Below are 20,488 nucleotides of genomic sequence, written 5' to 3'. Positions count from 1 at the left end.
TCTTCGTCCGCCAATGAGAGTAGAGTCGCTTTGCGCGGGCATGGAGGTAAGATTGTAAGATTGTAAGGTTTTTGGTGTGAGTTGTGGATGAGGGGAGGACTGAGGTGGTCAAAAGCGAACTTTCTTTGAGAGCATACAGGGCTGTGTCTGTAAAGTCCTATATCTAAGTGTCTTTAAGGTTTTGGCTCCGTTGATTATTCAAAGTTAAAATTATGTTCATATTCTAGTCACTGTAAAACAGATTGCTGTAATCTCTATATTTATTCCCCTTGTTGAATGGGGACAGACACTTGTAAATATTATGTTGGGTTATCTTAAATTGTTTGAAGGATATAGATTCTCGAAGTCTCTTTTGTAATCACTTGGAATAGGCTGGAGACCATTCAAACTATTATTTTGTATGAAGAATGTGAGGTGCCAGTGCAAGTTTGGAGAAAAATGTTTTTTATAAGCCCTTTGGGCGTGTAAACCTTGTGCTTGTAGTTACTGTTTTTATGATTTGTGTTAATTTCTCAGGATATCCTAAATTTAAGATGATTTTGTCATGTTCCCAGAATTACCTGGTACTAGGCCGGTGTTGTGAGTGACAGGGAACTCTCCTCTTCTTGAACTTTGTAATTTGGCAAGGTTTTATTTTGCGAGGGCTTGTACCCTCTACTATGTGTTGCGAGGTTAACGGGTTAAAAAAAAAAAAAAAAAAAAAAGAACCCTTCTCCTATTAGATAACCATGTAAGTTATTGATTTTATTGAGTGTGTTCATTTAGTCATTTAAAGTTGTTTTGTTAACGAAGTAATCAGAATTGGACTGCAGCAGATCTCGAGAAGTTGCTGAATGGTATGGACGAAGTCTTGGGTAAGGAGTACAAGATGAAAATAAATAAGTAAAAAACAAACGTAATGGAGTGCAGTCGAACGAAGGCAGGTGATGTAGGAAATATTAGATTAGGAAATGAAGTCTTAAAGGAAGTAGATGAATAATGTTACTTGGGTAGTAAAATAACTAACGATGGCAGAAGTAAGGAGGATATAAAATGCAGACTAGCACAAGCAAGGAAGAGCTTTCTTAAGAAAAGAAATTTGCTCACTTCAAACATTGATATCGGAATTAGAAAGATGTTTTTGAAGACGTTCGTGTGGAGCGTGGCATTGTATGGAAGTGAAACATGGACGATAACTAGTTCAGAAAGAAAGAGAATACAAGCTTTTGAAATGTGGTGTTACAGAAGAATGCTGAAGGTGAGATGGACAGATCGAATCACGAATGAAGAGATACTGAATCAAATTGGTGAGAGGAGATTGATTTGGCTAAATTTGACAAGAAGAAGAGATAGAATGATAGGACACATCTTAAGATACCCAGGACTTGTTCACTTGGTTTTTGAAGGAAGTGTTGGTGGTAAGAACGGTAGGGGTAGACTAAGGTATGAATATGACAAGCAGATTAGACCAGATGTAGGATGCAATAGTTACGTAGAAATGAAAAGGTTAGCACAGGATATGGTGGCATGGAGCGCTGCATCAAACCAGTCTATGGACTGATGACTCAAACAACAACAAATGTAATAAATCTTTGGCATTTTAAACTGCTTGTGCTATTACGTCCAGCCCCCAAGGCCCGCTCTTTCTTTCAAATCGTACCAGGGCAATTGCTGGTACTCCGACGACCCTGTATAAATGATGTGTAAAGAACTGGGATCACAGATAAGGCTATTTGCAGATGATGTTATACTGTATAGAGTAGTAAATGAGTTGCAGGATTGTGAGTGACTGTACGGGGACCTAGAAAGTACCAATACAGTTGGTCCGTTATTGGACATTATAAATTTTCCAGCTAACTCATTCCTGGTTGCCAGTGTTTCGCCCCAGTGTGCTAAATTGGACTCATCAGTTGGTAAGTAGCACACCCACCACGACGCATGGCTAGTGCATACTGTGGAGGCCTCCGTGTAGGCTACTTGAAGCCACTGGCAGTGCCAATGCACTATGAGAGATTTTACCTCATTTTTAAAAATTGATGCCTGCCTGGCCATCAGATGATATAGATGTTGATTCCCATAGTAGAGAGCTGGAAGATCAATAAAAGGAAGATTCTTCTATACACCGGACAAGATTATACAACCAGAAAATCCTTTTAAAATAGTTCAAATGAGGAATGCTGACTTCTCTTCCACCACAAAATCGGAAGAAGGCCTTTGTGAAGAGAATGTAAAGCTATTGATGGTTACATTATTAAATGGCTAAAAGTGTGATGGTTGAGGTAAGAAAAGGGATGTGAATTTTTCATTAAAATACAAGACCAGCCTCAATCCTGACATACAGTTTCATGAACGTAATTTGGCAAAGAAAGGTAGAAGAAGAGCAGTATTACAGCTATCAGAACAAGACCATCTCTACACGCAGCAACATGCAGTTACTGATGCTAAGATAAAGATATGTTGGATCTGCTGCCTTGTATTCCTCCCACCCACTACAATTTATTCAAGCATCTTCCTTGCATTTCAAACACTCATCAACCACAGCTTGCTCAAAATGATGTACGAGGGCTATTTTTTTTTCAAGGTCCGATTGGTCACGAAATGAAACAGCAGTACAAATTTGACACTTTTCTATTAGTAACACTTACTGATACATCACAGCTATTTTTCAACATAGTCGCCTCGCAGATTGAGACATTTGTCGTAGCGTGGTACCAACTTGTCAATGCCCTCTTGATAGAACGTCGCCGCCTGCGCCTGTAACCATCTTTGTACGCCGGTCTGCAGCACCTCGTCGGTGTCAAAACGCTGTCCTCCTAGCCAGCGTTTCATGTGAGCAAAGAGGTGAAAATCTGATGGAGCCAGGTCCAGACTGTATGCTGGATGATCGAAAACGTCCCACTGGAAACGCTGCAGGAGGTTCGTGGTGGCAGCTGCAGTGTGCGGCCGAGCATTGTCATGGAGGAGGACAATGCCTGATGACAACATCCCTCTCCGCTTATTCTGAATTGCCCGTCGTAGACATTGAATAGTCGCACAGTATGCGGCTGCAGTGATGGTGGAACCACGTTCCATGAATTCCACCAACAGAACTCCTTTCCGGTCCCAGAACACAGTAGCCATACACTTTCTGTTGGAGAATGTTCGCTTGAATTTCTTTGGCTTACTCAGGGAGTGCGAATGCATCCACTGTTTGGATTGCTCTTTTGTTTCTTCCGTTTCAAAATGAACTCACGTCTCCTCCCCTGTGACAATTTTGTTTAAAAAATCCGGTCCTTCATCATGGTAGCGCTGGAGAAACGCTAAAGCGGCGCCCATTCGCTGTGTTTTGTGACGGTCAGACAGCATCTTCGGAACCCATCTCGCACAAAGTTTGCGATACTGAAGTGTCTCACTCACAATTGTGTAGAGAGCTGACCTGGAAATTTTAGGAAACGAAGCACTCAACACAGAAATTGTGAACCGACGATTTTCTCGAATTGCCTGATCCACACGCTGAACAAGATCATCAGTTGACACACGCTTCCTTCTCTGGCCGCCTGCATCATGGACGTCTGTACGCCCTGCTGTAAAGTTCCTGCACCATTGTCGCACTTTGCTGTCGCTCATGCACGTTTCACCATGCACACGACTTATTCGGCGATGAATTTCGGCTGCATTGCACCCCTCAGCCTGAAGAAATCGAATTACGCCGCGCACTTCACACTTGGCGGGTGAAGCGATCGTTGTAGCCATGTTTACGAGCGCGCTGCACGTTCACTACTGACGGGACTGAGGTGAGGCGCATAACGGTCATTTCAGAGACGTTGCGCAACACATCTGCGCAGCGGTTCATCATATATCCGCGGGCGTTTGACTGTCGCGACCGATTGGACCTTGAAAAAAAAAAATAGCCCTCGTATATGCTGAAGACAATGATTTGTTCTATGTGTGAATGTATAAAGAAGTGAGATCAGTACAAGAAATGTGAATGGAAACATTAGAATGATGTAGTTTTTAAGATGCATTTTAAGCTGGCCTGAATGGCTCAGACGGTTAAGGCACTGGCCTTCTGAAAAAAAAAATTTTTAAAAAACTTGGCAGATTTGATCCTGGCTCACTCCGGTGGTATTTGAAGGTGCTCAAATACATCAGCCTCGTGTTGGTAAATATACTGGCATGTAGAAGAACACCTGTGGGAAATTCTGGCACCTCGGCATCTCCGAAAACCGTAAAAGTAGTTAGTGGGAGTAAAGCAAATAACATTATTAAGAAGGATTTTGTCAGTTACGAACTTCAAATGAAAATGGTATATTGTGGACTCAATATCTGTAATAATTTCCAGTAGACAACTGAAGGAAGTCCATAATTTCTACAAAAAATTATTGTAATTTCAAATGTTTATTCTACTTACTGAAATTCACATGAAATGAGTTAAGTATTATTTTCTCTTTGCAAATAAATCAAATTTATATTTGTAAAATACATGCTGAGTTTTTTATTCCCATATATATTTAATTCCCAATTTCACAAAAATCAGTTTATCTGGACTTACACCACTTCCACTTAGACTCTAAATGCCTCAAATGGGATGAAAAATCATGTTGTAAGATTCACCAAGAGGAAAAGTCCTCTCACTTTTAATTACTGTGTTCATGGTATGATAGTACCTTATTTGCAACACTGTAAGTATCTAGGTGTTAATATAAGGAATGACCTTCATTGGGGTAATCATACTGACGATGCCGTTAAGGAAGGTTACATATCTCTTCACATTGTTATTAGAGTATTTAGGGATTGTGGTAAAGATGTAAAGAAAAGGGCATATAAGTCTCTTGTAAGACCCCAATTAGAATATTATGGTTCCAGTGTATGGGACCAACACCAGGATTACTTGATAAGAGAACTGGAAAAGATCCAGAGGAAAACAGCATTATTGGTGTAAAAGTCAATATTCTCAAGAAAAAGAAGAACAGATGCTTTTGTAACAGGCTATTTAAAGAAATTGCAAAGAAAGGAAATAATCCAGCACTTACGTTCTTGATCAACACTTAGTAAGCTTCGAAACAGGCCCGAATAGTTGTATCCTCTCAACTTCAGTTCCTTATAAATGTCTCTGGTTGAAAAGTCTATGGTATCTTTGCTTGCTTTAATGGGTGTTTTGAAGGTGCAACCCACTGAATGGTCACCCGCATAAATATAGCCAGAGACGATAGCAACTCCACCTTCTATGACTTCAAACTTGCCACTACTTTTGCAATATGATAACAGAAATGAAAGTTTGCCTGAAAAGATAAAAAATAAAGGTAAAACTACAGTGTAAAAAAACAAGGAAACATAAAATACATATACAGACAAAAAGGGAGCAATAAAAAGAGGAGACAAGGACAAAGAAGAAAACACTAAAGAACAAGGACAATCTCCACATATTCATTTCCAGTACTTGTTCAACCCCCAACAAGCTTGTTTCTGCTTTCCAGCTTCATCAAAAGGGTGGGCTTTAAAAGTCATTTATGAGCCATCTTGACAGATCTTCAGACTTGATACAAGAAGTGTAGGATAAGGAGGAGGTGGAATAAATACAGGAAAAGGGAGGAAGCATAAAATAAACATGAAGTTAATTTTGCTACATAAAATCACTTCCATAGCTGTATTGTTACTGAGCTTCATTTCTTTACCAAAGATAAATACCCCAAAATAAATACAAACATGATCAAAATAATCTGCAAGGAAAGGAAGACACAAGTGCTGAAAGTTTGGGAACTTTTTAGTTGCACCGACACAGATAGGTATTATGGTGACAATGGGCTAGGAGTTGGAAGGAAGGAGCCGTGGCCTTAAGGAAGAGTCCCAGCATTTGCCTAATGTGAAAATGGGAAACCAAGGAAAGCCATCTTCAGGACTGCCAACAGTGGGGTTCGAATGCACTATCTCCCAGATGCAAGCACACAGCTGCGTGCCCCTAACCATACATCCAACTCGCCCGGTCGGAAACTGCTGCCATACTGACTTAGTATTCAAGTCTAATGAATGTTACCTTTCAGGTTTAAATGATGTCTTGACTAAGGGAGCCAGGTTTCAGAAAAGCGAAATAAGAACACTTGTGTCGATAGTGAACTTTTAGAACTGCAATGACTTGCAATGACTCATCAGACAAAAATCTGCATTGACTCTTGTTTAAGGCAAAGTAAGGTAAGGTAAGGGTTTATTCTGCCCGAAGGCAGGTTCAAACCTCCGCAGAGCTGTGCCTGAGCCGGAGTTTACGTACAGTAAGGTGGCCAGTTCCTTTCCGCTACTTCATTCCCTTACCCCCCACCAACAGCGCGTGGCAACCCATCCAAATCTTGACCACGCCCAATGTTGCTTAACTTCTGAGATCTCACAGGATCTGATGTTTCAACAAGGCTATGGCCGTTGGCAACTCTTGTTTAGTAACCTCATTTATTTACTTATTTATTTATTTAATTGTACATAACACAAAGCAAATATTCTTCTATCACTTGGTAAAAAAAATTGAGGGGCTTTCCAGGAAAAGTAACAGTCATCCAAAATGACGTATTTTCAGTTAACGGTAGTGGTGCCATGTGGTAGTGTAAAGCACGTAACCACTTTCTTTTGTTGATGTGTATAGAAAGGTACTATTTTACAAAAGAACTTCCAATATAGCCTTTTCTGATTATATCAGACATGTTTGCAGAATTACTGACTAGTGTGACAGATGGCAGTTCGGATTTAGGAAAAGTTATTCCAGTGAGGCTCAACTTGTAGGATTCTGGCAATATATATATATGAGTAAAGAACTGGAATCACAGATAAGGCTATTTACAGGTGATGTTATACTGTATAGAGAAGCAAGTACATTACAGGATTGTAAGCGACTATAAAAAGGCCTCGACAATGTTGGGAAATGCCGGAAAGTGTCTGAGGACATGTTCGGCTAGCCAGGTGCAGGTTTTTGACTTGACGCCCGTAGGCGACCTGTGCCTCAGGACGAGGATGAAATGGTGATGAAGATGACACATACACTCAGCCCCTGAGGACCGGAATTAGCTAAGGATGGTTAAAATTCCCCGCCCTGCCGGGAATTGAACCTGGGAAGCTCGTGACCAAAGGCCAGCACGCTAACCACTCAGTCATGGAGCCGGACAATGTTGTGAGATGGACAGCAGACAATGCTATGATGGTAAACGGGATGAAAACTCACGTTGTAAGTTTAACCAAGAGAAAAAGTCCTCTCAGTTTTAATTAATGTGTTGATGGGGTGACAGTACCTCATGGCGATCACTGTAAGTACCCAGTTATTAATAGAAGGAATGATTTTCATTGGGGTAACCACATTAATGTGATTGTAAGGAAAGGATACAGATTTCTTTACATGATTTTAACTGTATTTAAGGGTTGTAGTAAGGATGTAAAAGTCTGTGGTAAGACCCCAATTAGAGTATGGTTCCAGTATATGGGACCTACACCAAGATTAGTTGATACATGAACAGGAAAAGGTCCACAGAAAGAATAGTGTTACGAAAATGTTGCAAACTTTGGGCTGGGAAGACTTGGAAGTAAGGAGATGAGCTTCTCGACCAAGTGGTATGTTACAGGTTAATCTGTATTGAATACTGTTCTTAACAACAAATTTGAATAGGAAATTATTTATTGTCCACCTTTTCAATACTATCCACCTTTAGGTGGTTATAGTTTCATACAGTTATATCTCTTTATGGGACATGTTTCGCTCACTTAATGAGCATCCTCAGCCTTAACGTAATCTTAAAATGATGACCTCGAACAATAGTGAACAAATTAAAAAATCAGTTGTCAGTATTAAAATTACATCATAGTCTCTAAACTAATTTACATTACATCTAAAAGACAACACTAAACACTTCTTAAAAACGTGATAACTTGAGCGATAAAAATTATCACATTGTCAGTCCAAAGCCTTGTATCTGAAACTAATAATAAATCTTCATCTTACAGACAGTAGTAAGCTTTTTATAATCTCAAACAGTTCAAAGGTAAATTCCAATCTTATGGAATTGAAACTGAATACAAAACATATATGACGTAGTGTATCTGAGATATGTGTATTAAAATAGAGTGTAGTCATGATGAATCATGTTATCACATTTTTATGAAGTGTTTAGTGTTGTCTTTTAGATGTAATGTAAATAAGTTTTAGAGACCATGATGTAATTTTAATAATGACAATTGATTTTTTAAATATGTTCACTTTTGTTCAAGGTCATCATTTTAAGATTAAGTTAAAGCTGAGAATGCTCATTACGTGAGTGAAACATGTCCCATAAAGAGATATAATTGTATGAAACTGTAACCACCTAAAAGTGGATAGTATTGAATAGGTGGACAATAAATAATTTCCTATTGTAATTTGTTGTTAACAAGCGGTATGTTCCGAGCTAACAGTGGAGAAATGGTGTAGAATGACATTAGCAAGTGAATAAGCTTGAGCGAAGCTTTTAAAAATATTGAAGTATCTATATGTTTAAAGCAGAGTGTCTGTCTGTCTGTCTGTCTGTCTGTCTGTCTGTTCCTTACATAGGTCAATACCATTCCACCAATCTGAACGAAATTTTGTCTACTTATCTTTTAGGACCCTGTGGGCAACTCTGTCAACAAGAAATCAGAACAGGCCTCTCCATTACCTAAATTTAAGTCCCTTGGCACATTAGCAGAAGCTAATATTGCAAAATATTGAATATGTCATACAAGGACGAGACAAAGCTCATTTTAGGCCTCACGACGTGAAGAACAAAACACCCTATAGGACACCAAGAACCACATTTTAAGGGGTAAACCAACCATTTTCGAGATATTTGCATCCTGCTACCCCCACTGTAGGAATTGGATGAAGAAATGACCAGCCATAACCATGGCAAATTCAGCTCAAGGTTTCTACAGTTGAATACAGGCCTGGTGTTCGAAGTAGGAATGTGTATGAGTATAGGGAAGGCCAGGGAGAGATTCTATTTAAACATTTCTAATTTACAGCTAGTGTTAATCTGCTGAGATACTTATTGTTTCTGGAACCACATTCTATATTCTTATCAGCTTAATTATTGTGAATAACACTTACTATTCGATATTTACATGCTAGCATTAATCTGCCGATATGGCTACCGGATCCACATTTCCATACACTTAGCACCATAGTGATTGTGAAAACCACCAAAGTGTTGCTTTTGCTATTTACAAAGCTGAGAAATAGAAAGAATTAATTCATCATATACTTTAATGTATGAATAAGAGTTTAATTCTGTAGTTGCAGTTTACTGCTCCAGTCTGTTTTGATCTTCTTCTCTCAGTTAGATCATTCCAACTTTAATTATTTCCATATGAGCCTGATTATATCATTTTGAATTCTATACAACATAATTTGACAAGATATGTGCTATGTTACAAGGTGAGGCACTCCAGAAAATTTAGAGCCTTTGTAATCTTAAGACCAAAACAGGTATGACAGTCAGTATGAGAATTAATTTGGAATTCAAGAGGACAAATATGGGCAAATATTCATTTATAGGATGAGGAATATCGAATTGGATTAATTTATCAAGAGAAATCAATAAATGTCCAATATCTTTGAAAACATTGAAGAAAAGTCTAGGGAAACAATTGATAGGATATCTGCCACCTGGGTGGCAGCACTAAATGCAGATCATTGATGACTGACTGAAAGCCACACACATATGAGAATAATATCATTCTGGCAAAAAGCACATTAGCATCAGAAGAAATGAGCAATGAAATGTAAATAGTTCTGAAAAAAAAACCCCAGCAGTTTTGTACAAAGCCTTTCCTGTAATAACAACATTAGTCCATGGACACTGCTAAGTGTTCACAAGATCAATCCTGCTATCTCATGTATAAAGTGTAACAAGTCACTTTTACCGTTGAGTGAAAGTATCCTCACAAAATGTAAGATTACATGAACAGTGACTGTACAGACAGATTATTTTTGCATCCATACCAGATATCTTGTTCTTATCAGGATTATCCCAGCATTCATATAAGCTTTTTGGACCAATGTCCAAGAAACTCCTCAGTTATCAGGCTTGAGATTTTTCAATACATATCGGCTATAAACAAGTGAATATTTTTCACCCCCACTAAATGTTGTAATTGTAGATATGAGGTAGCATTATAATTATTAAAGCTGACACATTTCAATCTTGTAACCACAATCATCTTCAGAGCAATAACAATGAAACCTATCACTGGCAATTGTCATTATTCCACTGTCACTCACAGACTTAAGACAGAAAAATCCTGTCAGAAGTGTAACTCCCGAGTCAAGGAGAAAGAGGTTGAATATTTAACTATGCAGAGTAACCATGATTTACTCAGTATAAAGCTATCTGCCTTGTAAAATTATTGGGGTGTTCAGCAATTTCTATTGTCTCATAAATAACTCAGAGTGTAAAACATTTCTCCTTAAAATAATGACAGATTTTTCATCAAGAATGATTTGAAGGTCATTACGTATGGCACACTTTGCCACAGCAGACTTTTCTGGCTGGTAAAGATGTAATGGCTGAGAAGTTCTTTAACCATTATTGCCAATATAGCTCCCATAATCAATCACCAGCTCAGATGGATTGGACATGTCCAATGCATGAGTGGAAATAGGCTACCCCGGCAGTTACTGTATAGTGAACTCAGTTCTGGCAGGAGGACTTGCAGTGCCCCTCAGAAAGGCTACAAGGATCAGCTCAAAATGACCATGAAGAGCACAAACATCGAACCCAGTACTTTCTGAAGATAAGCTATACTCCTGCTCGCTCCCAACAGTCAATCTGGTGTTGGTGTCCATACCAAATGCACACAATTTACGAGGAACATAGAGACATTAACTTCAAACCAAATTAAACAACAGATCACTACATACGACGAAAAGGAATACCTATTCAAGTTATGAATGTTCCCCTTCAACAAACCATTACCCATATTACTATTATACAAAACATAATTTAAAAACCAAGTGGCTAGTCTATGCAGATGGGGAATGCCAACTCTCAGATCAACTCAGGAATGACACAGTTTGGTACCAATAGCAGCAGTTCTGAAGTATCATTTGATTTCAATTTTGGATGTGTTGTTCAGACTTCATCAACATTTTGAAATTTGGATTGTAAATTGAGACATACCACATTGTTGAATTTATTATGTATTGTATGCTGAGCATATGTTCTTCCAATTGATTTGTGGCTGAAGATGACCCAGAGCATATGGGGTCGAAACTAGTCCCAATTATATAGGAAACTATACAAACTAATGGATTTGAATAGGTGGACCCTCCTCTACCCTTTGATAGTGATCAATTGTCAATACAGACCATAATAAAATTCATAACTTATTATCGCCCTCGTTGGCGTGCAACCTCACCTGCTGCTGTCCAGCAGTTTGAAACAGAGCATTGAAAACTGCAAACAGAGGCTCATCTTAGAAGAAAATCAGTCAAACACTACCACATGCACCCTGCTTCTCTCAGATCTACCAAATGTGGTTGCATGTTCTATGTAAGGATTGGCCTGTTGAGCCTTCAACGTTATCTGCACAAAGCAGGCTAAACATGAACTGCAGGTGAAAAACGTATACTTGAATACAACATGTCAGTCGGTCGGTCAATAAAATCAATAAATAAATGAATGAATGAATGAATAAATAAATATGTCACAGGTGTACAAGGTATTGGAAGTGGAAAATGTTTATTGAAGATTTTATATGTAAACCTTGTTAAGTAGTACTTACTGTATGATCTGAAGTGTGGTGATATAATATTTTATTAACAACTAGATGTCATTTCTATATTTACTGGAACTATCCAGAAAGTTTTAACTTGAATTTTTGAACAGGGTGTATTGGCCTTTGTTAGTTATGTATTCTAGAAAGTATGTTCTGACTGTTCTGGAAATGGAAGATTCGCGATCGTGCGTATTCAAGAAAATTATTTAAAGTTCGCGACTGAAGTAGGAGTTGTGATTGGTGAATCTGGGTGGCGATAGGCAGGCTGCTGCGTTCTGATTGGCTACTCCAAGGCCAGGGTTTACATTTTAAAAGAGAGCGAGGTAGCATTTCGTGGTCTGTCTGTCTGTCTATCCTCTATCACTTGACTGTCCAAAGTTTTTGACGTCGTCAGCGACGCCTCGCTACCGGGATGGGCCGTTTGGGGTAAGCACTCTCGATTTCTGTTCCACCTTAAATTTCACTTAATGTTTGCTTGCCTTTTCATATGGGAGTTTGCTTTAACCTCACCCAGACTCACCACTCAACTATTTCGGAGGCCTTAGCTTTTCAGCTGGGCTTGCCTGTTTGTTTCCAAGGCATTCCCCTTTCCTTGTTTCACTAAACATGTAAATTGTAGTTTTATGTATTTACCTTGGGGTTTTGCCTCTAGTAGTTCAGTGTCACTTGACGTACACTAGTTTTCCTCTTCCCCACATCAGAAGTGTTTTTGGGTGTGGGACCAAGTTGAACTGGCCTCTGCGCCAAGTTTTGATATTTCTGATTTTACTCTTTTTCAATTATGTTGTTCAGATATTTTGAAAGGTACATTTAGCTTCACTCTAAATTGTATTGTACGACTTGGGTTGTAATTAGAGGTATGGTATTTGCTTGACTCTTTGAACTTATAGGATGCTATTGTCAAGGAATGTGCAATTTGTGTTTCTCAACATGTGATTTGTAGTTCACAAGTTCGGTATGACTGAAATTGTTCAGAATTCGTTTGTAAAGTCCTTTGTAAATAATATATTTTGAAAATCAAAAATCAGGGTTGATTTTCCACAATCTGCAACCTAAGCCATCTCCATGCCCTTGGTAGGTTCCCAGCTCCTTTCACGTTTCTGGGTTTTTATCGTCAAGTTTCCCCTACTGATACTTACCAGTGTTGTTATTGGCGGAGTTCTGCGTAGTTCATCAGCTGTTTTCTTGTGTGTAGTGCCTTAGGTACCGTGTAATTGCACTTACTTCCCTCCCTTTACTGTGTTTGTTGTAGCCGCTGAAGTAACGGTTACAATTTGGTAGCAGAGCGTGGTTGGTTGCAGATGAAGAAAAGTGAACCACGATCATACCTAACCTAAAACACCGTAAAAGTTGTGATTCATATATCGCTTGAAATCTTGTTTCTACCTGTCAGGATGGCTTGCGCTGTACTTACTCCTTTCCATTTGAGAAAAGCTGAACTCATTTATGAACTTTGTATTTGAAAACTTAACTCAACAGGCAATGTCACAGATGACACTAGCCTGTTGAAACAGTCTCTCGACCTACCTATAACCATACCTGAGTTAACTACGGACGAGTTGCGCGAGTCTTTGGCCGTGGTTAAAGATAGGTTAGCTGAATTTAACGCCATTCTTGTGTCCTTTTGTGCTTCTGAGCCCTCGCATGGACAATTAGCGCGGGTTAAGGGGCAGTTATTACATTACCTGGACAGAATTAAGGATTTGTTGTCTCTCGAATTGCTTGAAGTTGAACGGCAGGAATGTCAAGCCTTACTAGTACAGTTTTTGAGAATTCTCGACAGAATCAGTGGTTTGCTTGAAGGCAATAAGTTGAATAACACAGTTTCTGAAGTTCAAGTGTCTATCCCATCTGAAATGTGTGAAAGTGTTAACTCTGGTGATGCATCTGTTGCTGCTCAAGTGTGCAATCTGACACCTAGTGCTGGTGTTATTCAGGAGTCTGAGGTGACTAATGCTGCCCTGGGATCTTCTGTTTCATTGTCTGGAACTAGGACACCTGTAAGTCATTCAAATGATCTATCTCCTTTGCATGTTGGTACCCGTACAAATTTTCCTAAGGTAACTGGTAATTCTGTTCTGGCTCAGTGTCTGACCTCTATTGTTAATCAGCCCAGTTCTGATGCAATGGTGCAAAACCACCCCCCTGGTATCAAGTGCTATTTTAAGTTGCATAACCCCCACACAAGGGCTTAATGCCCCAATGGTCTCACAGATTTGTGAGAAACTTTCACAAATGAGGTTGTCTGCGCCTTTAACGTTGCAGGCTAACGTTAGTCCTAACCTAACCTGTACTCCATCCTTTTCACAAGGGCGCCCGAATCAAAGGTACGATGACTCAGTAACCCCTCTGGACTATTCTAAGCTTTCCCAGACACCCCCTACACCTGTTTTTCCCCAGATTTTCTCTAATCTGCCCCACCCATTGACCACTGTGTTTAAGGGAGTCTCTAAATTTTCAGCTAACTCCACTGATGAGGTTATTTCCTTCCTTCAGTTCCTAACCGAGTTCAAGGATCAGGCAATCATGTATAATCTCAGTAACGACCACGTATTTCAAAGTCTATACCCGCAAGTATCTGGAGCTCTTTCTGAGCATATTGTCAGGGCCATTTCCGAAAGATGGTCTGTAGAACAATTTCATGCACATGTGCTTGAATATTTCATTCCGGCTTGTGCCTTGTCTGCATTAGTGCAGAAGCACTATTTCAGAGTACAACATCTCAATGAGTCATTATCTGAATATGTTCTTCAAGATATTAAGCTCCAAGCTAAGATTTTCCAGCTCCACTATTCAGAGGCCCAGATGGTTGCCAACATAATTTAAGGTCTCGCCCCAAACTACAGATCATATCTGGCTCTTTCACACCGACCAGCAACATTCGCCCAGTTGGAAGCCGTTACAGTGTCTGCTGAAGGCATTCGATATGCCGATCAGTTACGCCTTGCATTAGCCCCAACTCCTATGAGCACACCCTCTCCGCAGGACTCTAAAACCACCCCGTCTCCTGTTTCCAACTCGCGTAATTCTCGTTCATGTTTCAGCTGTGGCTCCACGGCTCATCTCAAGCAGTATTGTCCCACAAGGCCGGGGCATTAGGCAAGGCAAAACCTGCCATGGGTACAGGCGTTGCCAACAATGTGCCATGACTGTGGGTCAACTAGGCACTTCTCTATGCAGTGCCCACGTAACACCTCTGGCTCTGGACCCCCAGGTAGTAGTAGTTCGAGATGACTAACCGCCAGTTCTAATAGTAAACCCCAAAGCATGGCTTCTTGTCTTGTCAATCATGACTGTACCTTGGATGATTTACTTAATTCTGAAGCTAATGATTGCTCCCAGGCTGAATCTGGTGTTCATTTTTTGCAATCTTGTAGGATTTCTGCCATACCTTCTTGTAAACTACCGTATTTATGCATAGAGGTAAATAATGAACCTGTCTGTGCATTACTAGACTCTGAAAGTAGTGTCAGCTTGATGAGTGAGACCTGGTACGATTCTATGAAAACTGTGTGCAAGTTACCTACATTAGAACCCGTGTCCTTAACCTGCCATACTGCTAATTCTTATTCATTGAACATTGTAGGGTCACTAGAGGTCAAGATTAGAGTCTGTGATTTCACCTGGAAAATGCCAGTACCAGTGGCAAAGGATTTATCCTGCCAATTCATATTGGGTGCAAATTTTATTGTTAAAACAGGCATGATTTTGGACCTTCAGTTCAACAGATTCCATTTTAAATTTTGTGCGAGAACCTTTCAGCTGTGTGATCACTCCCCTATTCTGCCTTGTCATGTTAACGTTGTTCCTGAAAATTCTGACGAACCCAAAGCTTTTGATTTTAATCATTTACCCGAAGAGCAGGCCAATCAACTTAAGAAACTCTGCGATAAGTTCCCTGATGTCTTCACCGACAGGTTTGGTGTCACCAATGTCTTAGAATACAAAATTGAATTTACGGATAACATACCTGTTCGCTCTCCCCCGTATCGGTAGTCACCTTCCAAAATGAAAGCCCTTAAGGCTATTATTGATCAAATGCTCGCTGACGGAGTGATATGCCCGTCCAAGTCAGCCTATTCTTCTCCCATGTTTCTGGTCCCTAAACCGCAAGGTGGTTATCGTCCTGTAGTGGACTATCGGATGTTGAACCGTAAGGTGGTCCTCCAATCTGTCCCCCTGCCTGATTTGCACTCTTGTTTTTCTTGGTTCGCTAATGCAAAACTTTTTACCACCTTCAATTTAAATCAGGCCTATTACCAGATACCTCTTGCCAAAGAATCCAAGCATCCCACAGCATTTGCGACCGATTGGAACCTATATGAATTTGAGCGCGTCCCATTTGATTTGGCGACTGGAGTGGCTGTCCTTACACGGTTACTGGATTATGTTTCATCTGACATGAAGTTCAAATTCGTTTATAATTACCTTGACAATTTGGCGATCTTTAGTGAAACCTTCGAGGAACACCTCCATCTCAACGAAGTGCTTGAAAGACTGTGTAAAGCAGGTCTAACCCTCAAAGCAACCAACGTTTCCTTTGCACAACCCCAGATGTCCTTCTTAGGCCATATTGTGTCCAGGAGGGGTGTCTCAATCGATCAGTCTCCTACTGCCGCCATCCAGAATTTTCCCACTCCAAAGGATGTCAAGGCTGTAGCCAGATTCATTGGCATGGTTAATTTTTTCGAAAATTCATTCCCAATTTTGCTGAACGTGCAGCCCCATTAAATGCCTTGAGAAGAAAGGATGCCAAATTTGTGTGGGGTGATGCCCAGCATGAAGCCTTTATGGACTTGAAATCTGCCTTATGTAACGCTCTTGTACTGGCTATGCCAGACTTTTCTAAACGCTTCATCCTTCAGACTGACGCCTCTTCCTCAGGCATATCCGGTGTTCTTCTTCAGGAATTTCAAGAAGTGTGTCGTCCTATTTCTTATGCTTTGCGTGCCCTGAATTCTGCTGAGCAAAATTATTCCATTTATGAGTTGAAAGCCTTAGCTGTTGTCTTCTCTTTAGAACGCTTCAGAAGGTACCTGGAACACCTTCCTTTGGATCTGGAAACTGATTATCAGGCGTTGAGTTGGGTACTGGCCAAGCCGCGAAGGACCGGTCATCTAGCGCGTTGGGCAGTGCGCATGTCAGCCTTCCAATTTGAAGCCCGCCACATTCATGGTACGGAAAACATTGTAGCCGATGGCCTCAGTGGGATGTTCTATCCAGGCAGCTCTGACCCTCAATCAGAGCCTGCAGACCCCTCTCCCGAACAAGTATCAGCTTTTGTCAATGTAGTTCTCACTGACTCTCCCTTGCTTTTCAAGGATATAACCAAACATCAAGAGGACAATGCTGAGTTGAAAGCTATTATCGACAGGATTAAATCCGGCGAGCATGTTAAGCCCTACATCGTTAAGAATGGTATCTTGTGTTGTGCTGCTCACGCTCGCAGAGACCCCAAAATTGTAGTCCCAACTAACCTGGTCCTGGCTCTCTCCAAATATTTTCATGAATCCCCAGTGGGCAGTCATCTGGGCATTTTCAAAACGAGAGAGAAAATTCGTAACCACTTCATTTGGAAATCCATGAATAGTGAGATCTGCACCCTTGTCAAGTCCTGTAAGACTTGTAAAATCAGCAAACCTGCCCCGAATACTTGTCTAGGTCTTTTGTCTTCCGAGCAAGCTTCTCGCCCAATGGAGAGACTGTTCATAGACTATATCAGTCCTTTCCCGAGATCTCGGAATGGTGTCCTTACCCCGGTGACATTACTGGTGAGCGATCCCGAAAGGAAAAACGATCAGCAGAGTCCACCTCTCCCAGATCAAGGTACCTTAAGTCTGGTAGGGAGGGGTAAATACCATTGTTGGTGACTGTGTAGATCTAGTTGTAAGCTATTTGTAAGGGTTTAGTTATAAGATAATGATAAGTTTATTGTAAGGTATTTATAGGTTTTAATTATAAGGTAATAATAAGTTTTGTTGTAAGTTAGTTATAAGTAATTGTGTAGGTAAATACTTTAGGTATCCTCTAGTGTAATGGATTTAGTATTATAAGTTACGTAGGTTTTAGTTTAGGGTCACTCCTTTGAATGTATTCCCCTTACTTTCAGGTTTAGGGTAAACTCCTGTAGTTTCCTTTCACTTCCACCGTAATCTTGTCAAATGAATTATAGATAGCAGTGCTTACCCCGGGGCTAGTGCCCTTATATCCCTGGTGTGCGAGGGAGAGTCCCTACGGCATACTCATTAAGCCACCCATTGGGTGACTCTACGCAAGATCTTTGAGCCCAGCAGCATACTTTTACCTCAAGTATTCCCCTGTCTGCTGCGGTTTGTTTATGTTACAGTGGCTGCAGTGACCAGCTTCTTCTGACCGCAACCTGAAGTGCCAAGTTGGGAGGCGCACTCTGTGCCTTGGGCATTTTCATCTGGCACCACAATCCTGTGGCGAACATCCTAATGGTGGCAGTCTGACTGGACGGTGTCTCACCCATCTGCTTATTTGGTGAAAGATACCACTGGACTGCAAGTTACATAGCTACCTGGGTTGGACTGAAATTGAATGGAGGCTGGCGGCAAACTGCCGTGTCGGCAGCCGCATCATCAGCGAGAACCTGTGGCCTAGCTGTGCTGTGACTGGTGTGGAAACGTGGTGCAAAATACTTAGTCCATAACTTGACTAAGGAGGCTTTGAACGCTGTTTGGCAACTAAGTGAGAAGTTTCTGGTTTAATAACAATTGGCAGAAGGAATGAGTGTACATCCTTTCGTGGACAAAGTAGAAATTGTCAAAGCGATTGTAAAAGATTCAGGAGGTATTTTGAAGTATGTAACAGTTTGTTTTGTTTTTGTTAGAAAGTCAACTTCAAGAAATCATGATTGTTAGTGTCATGTATCTTTACCCTCTATACTGTGTGAGAACGTTTTATAAATTGATCGCCTTCTCCCCAGTAAAATTATGTCATTGGTCGAGCATGGCTCGACTTTCGAGGGGGGGGGGGGGGGGAGGAAGATGTCACAGGTGTAGAATGTGTTGGAAAGTGGAAAGTGTTAGTTGAAAACTTTATTTGTAAACCTTACGTAATACTTACTGTATGATATGAGGTATGGTGATAATGTTTTATTTGTAACAACCTAATCTGTACTGTGTAATATTTGATAACATATTGTATTTGTAAATAGTAGATTTCATTTCCATGTTTACTGGAAGTGTCCAGAAAAATTGTGACGTGAATTTTTGAACAGGGTGTGTTGCCTTTTGTTGGTTATGTATTCTAGAAAGTATGTTCTGACTATTCTGTAAATGGAAGATTCGGGATCATGTGTATTCGAGAAAGTATGTTAAAGTTCGCGACTGAAGTCAGAGTTGTGATTGGTGAATCTGGGTGAATGTAGGCAGGCTCATGCATTCTGATTGGCTACTCCAAGGCCAGGGTTTCCCTTATAAAGAGTGCGAGGCAGCATTTGGTCTGCCTGTGGTCTGTCAGCAGTCTATCTGGTTGTCTGAAGTTTGACGTCGTTTCGCTACCGGGATGGGCCACCTTGTGGGTAAGCACTCTTGATTTCTGTTCCAGCTTAAATTTCCTGTAATGTTAGCTTGCTTTTCATATAGGAGTCTGCCCTAACCTCACCTAGATTCGCCACTTAAATATTCATGATACCTTAGCTTTTCAGCTGGGCTTGCCTGTTTGTTTTCGAGGCATTCCCCGCTCCTTGTTTCGCTAAATATGTAAATTGTAGTTTAATATAGTTACCTTTGGGTTTTGCCTCTGGTAGTTCCGTGTCATTTGATATACGCCTGAGTTTTTGTAAAGTACGTTTAACTTCACTGTAAATTGTAATTGCATACCGTATCACGTTTCTTCTCACTTACTAATTTGCATTGTGCAACTAGATTTGTAACTAGATGTATAGTTGGTTTGAATCTTTGAACTTGTAGGAAGCTATTGTCAAAGAACATGTATTTATAATTGGTGTGTGTCAGCCGAACATGTAGGTTGTATTTTATTATCGTTATGTGTCAGGGACCTTCTGCATGGCGGAATTTGTTTGGAATTTATTTGTAAAATCCCTTTGTAAATAATATTTTGAAAATTAAGGATCACGGTTGATTATTTCTGAATCTGTGACCTAAGCCGTGTCCATACCTTTGGTAGGTTCCCAGCCTCTTCCCACCTTCCTAGTTTATTGTCATCTAGTTGGCCCTACTGATATTTACTAAAGTTGTTATCAGCGGAGATCTGCGTAGTTTCAGCTGATGTTTCACTGAGTGTGTAGTGGTTTCTGGTATTGTGTAGTTGCTCTTACTTTCCCCCCCCTTATTGTGTTTAGTGCTTTGTTTTGTGTAACCACTGTAGTAGCGGTTACAATGTTGTTCAGATATTTTGAAAGGTATGTTTAGCTTCACTCTAAATTGTATTGTACGACTTGGGTTGTAATTAGATGTATGGTATTTGCTTGACTCTTTGAACTTATAGGAAGCTATTGTCAAGGAACGTGCATTTTGTGTTTCTCAAGTAACATGTAATTTGTAGTTCACAAGTTTGGTATGACTGAAATTGTTCGGAATTTGTTTGTAAAGTCCTTTGTAAATAATATATTTTGAAAATCAAGGATCAGGGTTGATTTTCCGGAATCTGCAACATAAGCCATCTCCATGCCCTTGGTAGGTTCCCAGGTCCTTTCACGTTCCTGAGTTTTTATCGTCAAGTTGCCCCTACTGATACTCACCAGTGTTGTTAATGGCGGAGTTTCCCGTAGTTCATCAGCTGT

General features: G+C 40.3%; 1 protein-coding gene across 2 annotated transcripts in view; it reads right to left on the bottom strand.

Moving 5' to 3' along the window:
- The window catches only part of LOC136883437 (fatty acid synthase), an 844,467-nt gene that overhangs the window by 412,732 nt on the left and 411,247 nt on the right, over nt 1-20,488 (bottom strand). For both annotated transcript variants that reach the window (XM_068229660.1, XM_068229661.1), the window contains one exon: nt 4,992-5,240. In XM_068229660.1, the coding sequence (XP_068085761.1) occupies nt 4,992-5,240 (249 nt within the window). The remainder of the gene's footprint in view (nt 1-4,991; nt 5,241-20,488) is intronic.

This window comes from Anabrus simplex, chromosome 11, assembly GCF_040414725.1.
Source record: "Anabrus simplex isolate iqAnaSimp1 chromosome 11, ASM4041472v1, whole genome shotgun sequence".
NCBI classification, from domain to species: domain Eukaryota; kingdom Metazoa; phylum Arthropoda; class Insecta; order Orthoptera; family Tettigoniidae; genus Anabrus; species Anabrus simplex.
The sequence above is the reverse complement of the archived record's forward strand: the minus strand, read 5'-3'. Positions and strand labels throughout refer to the sequence as shown.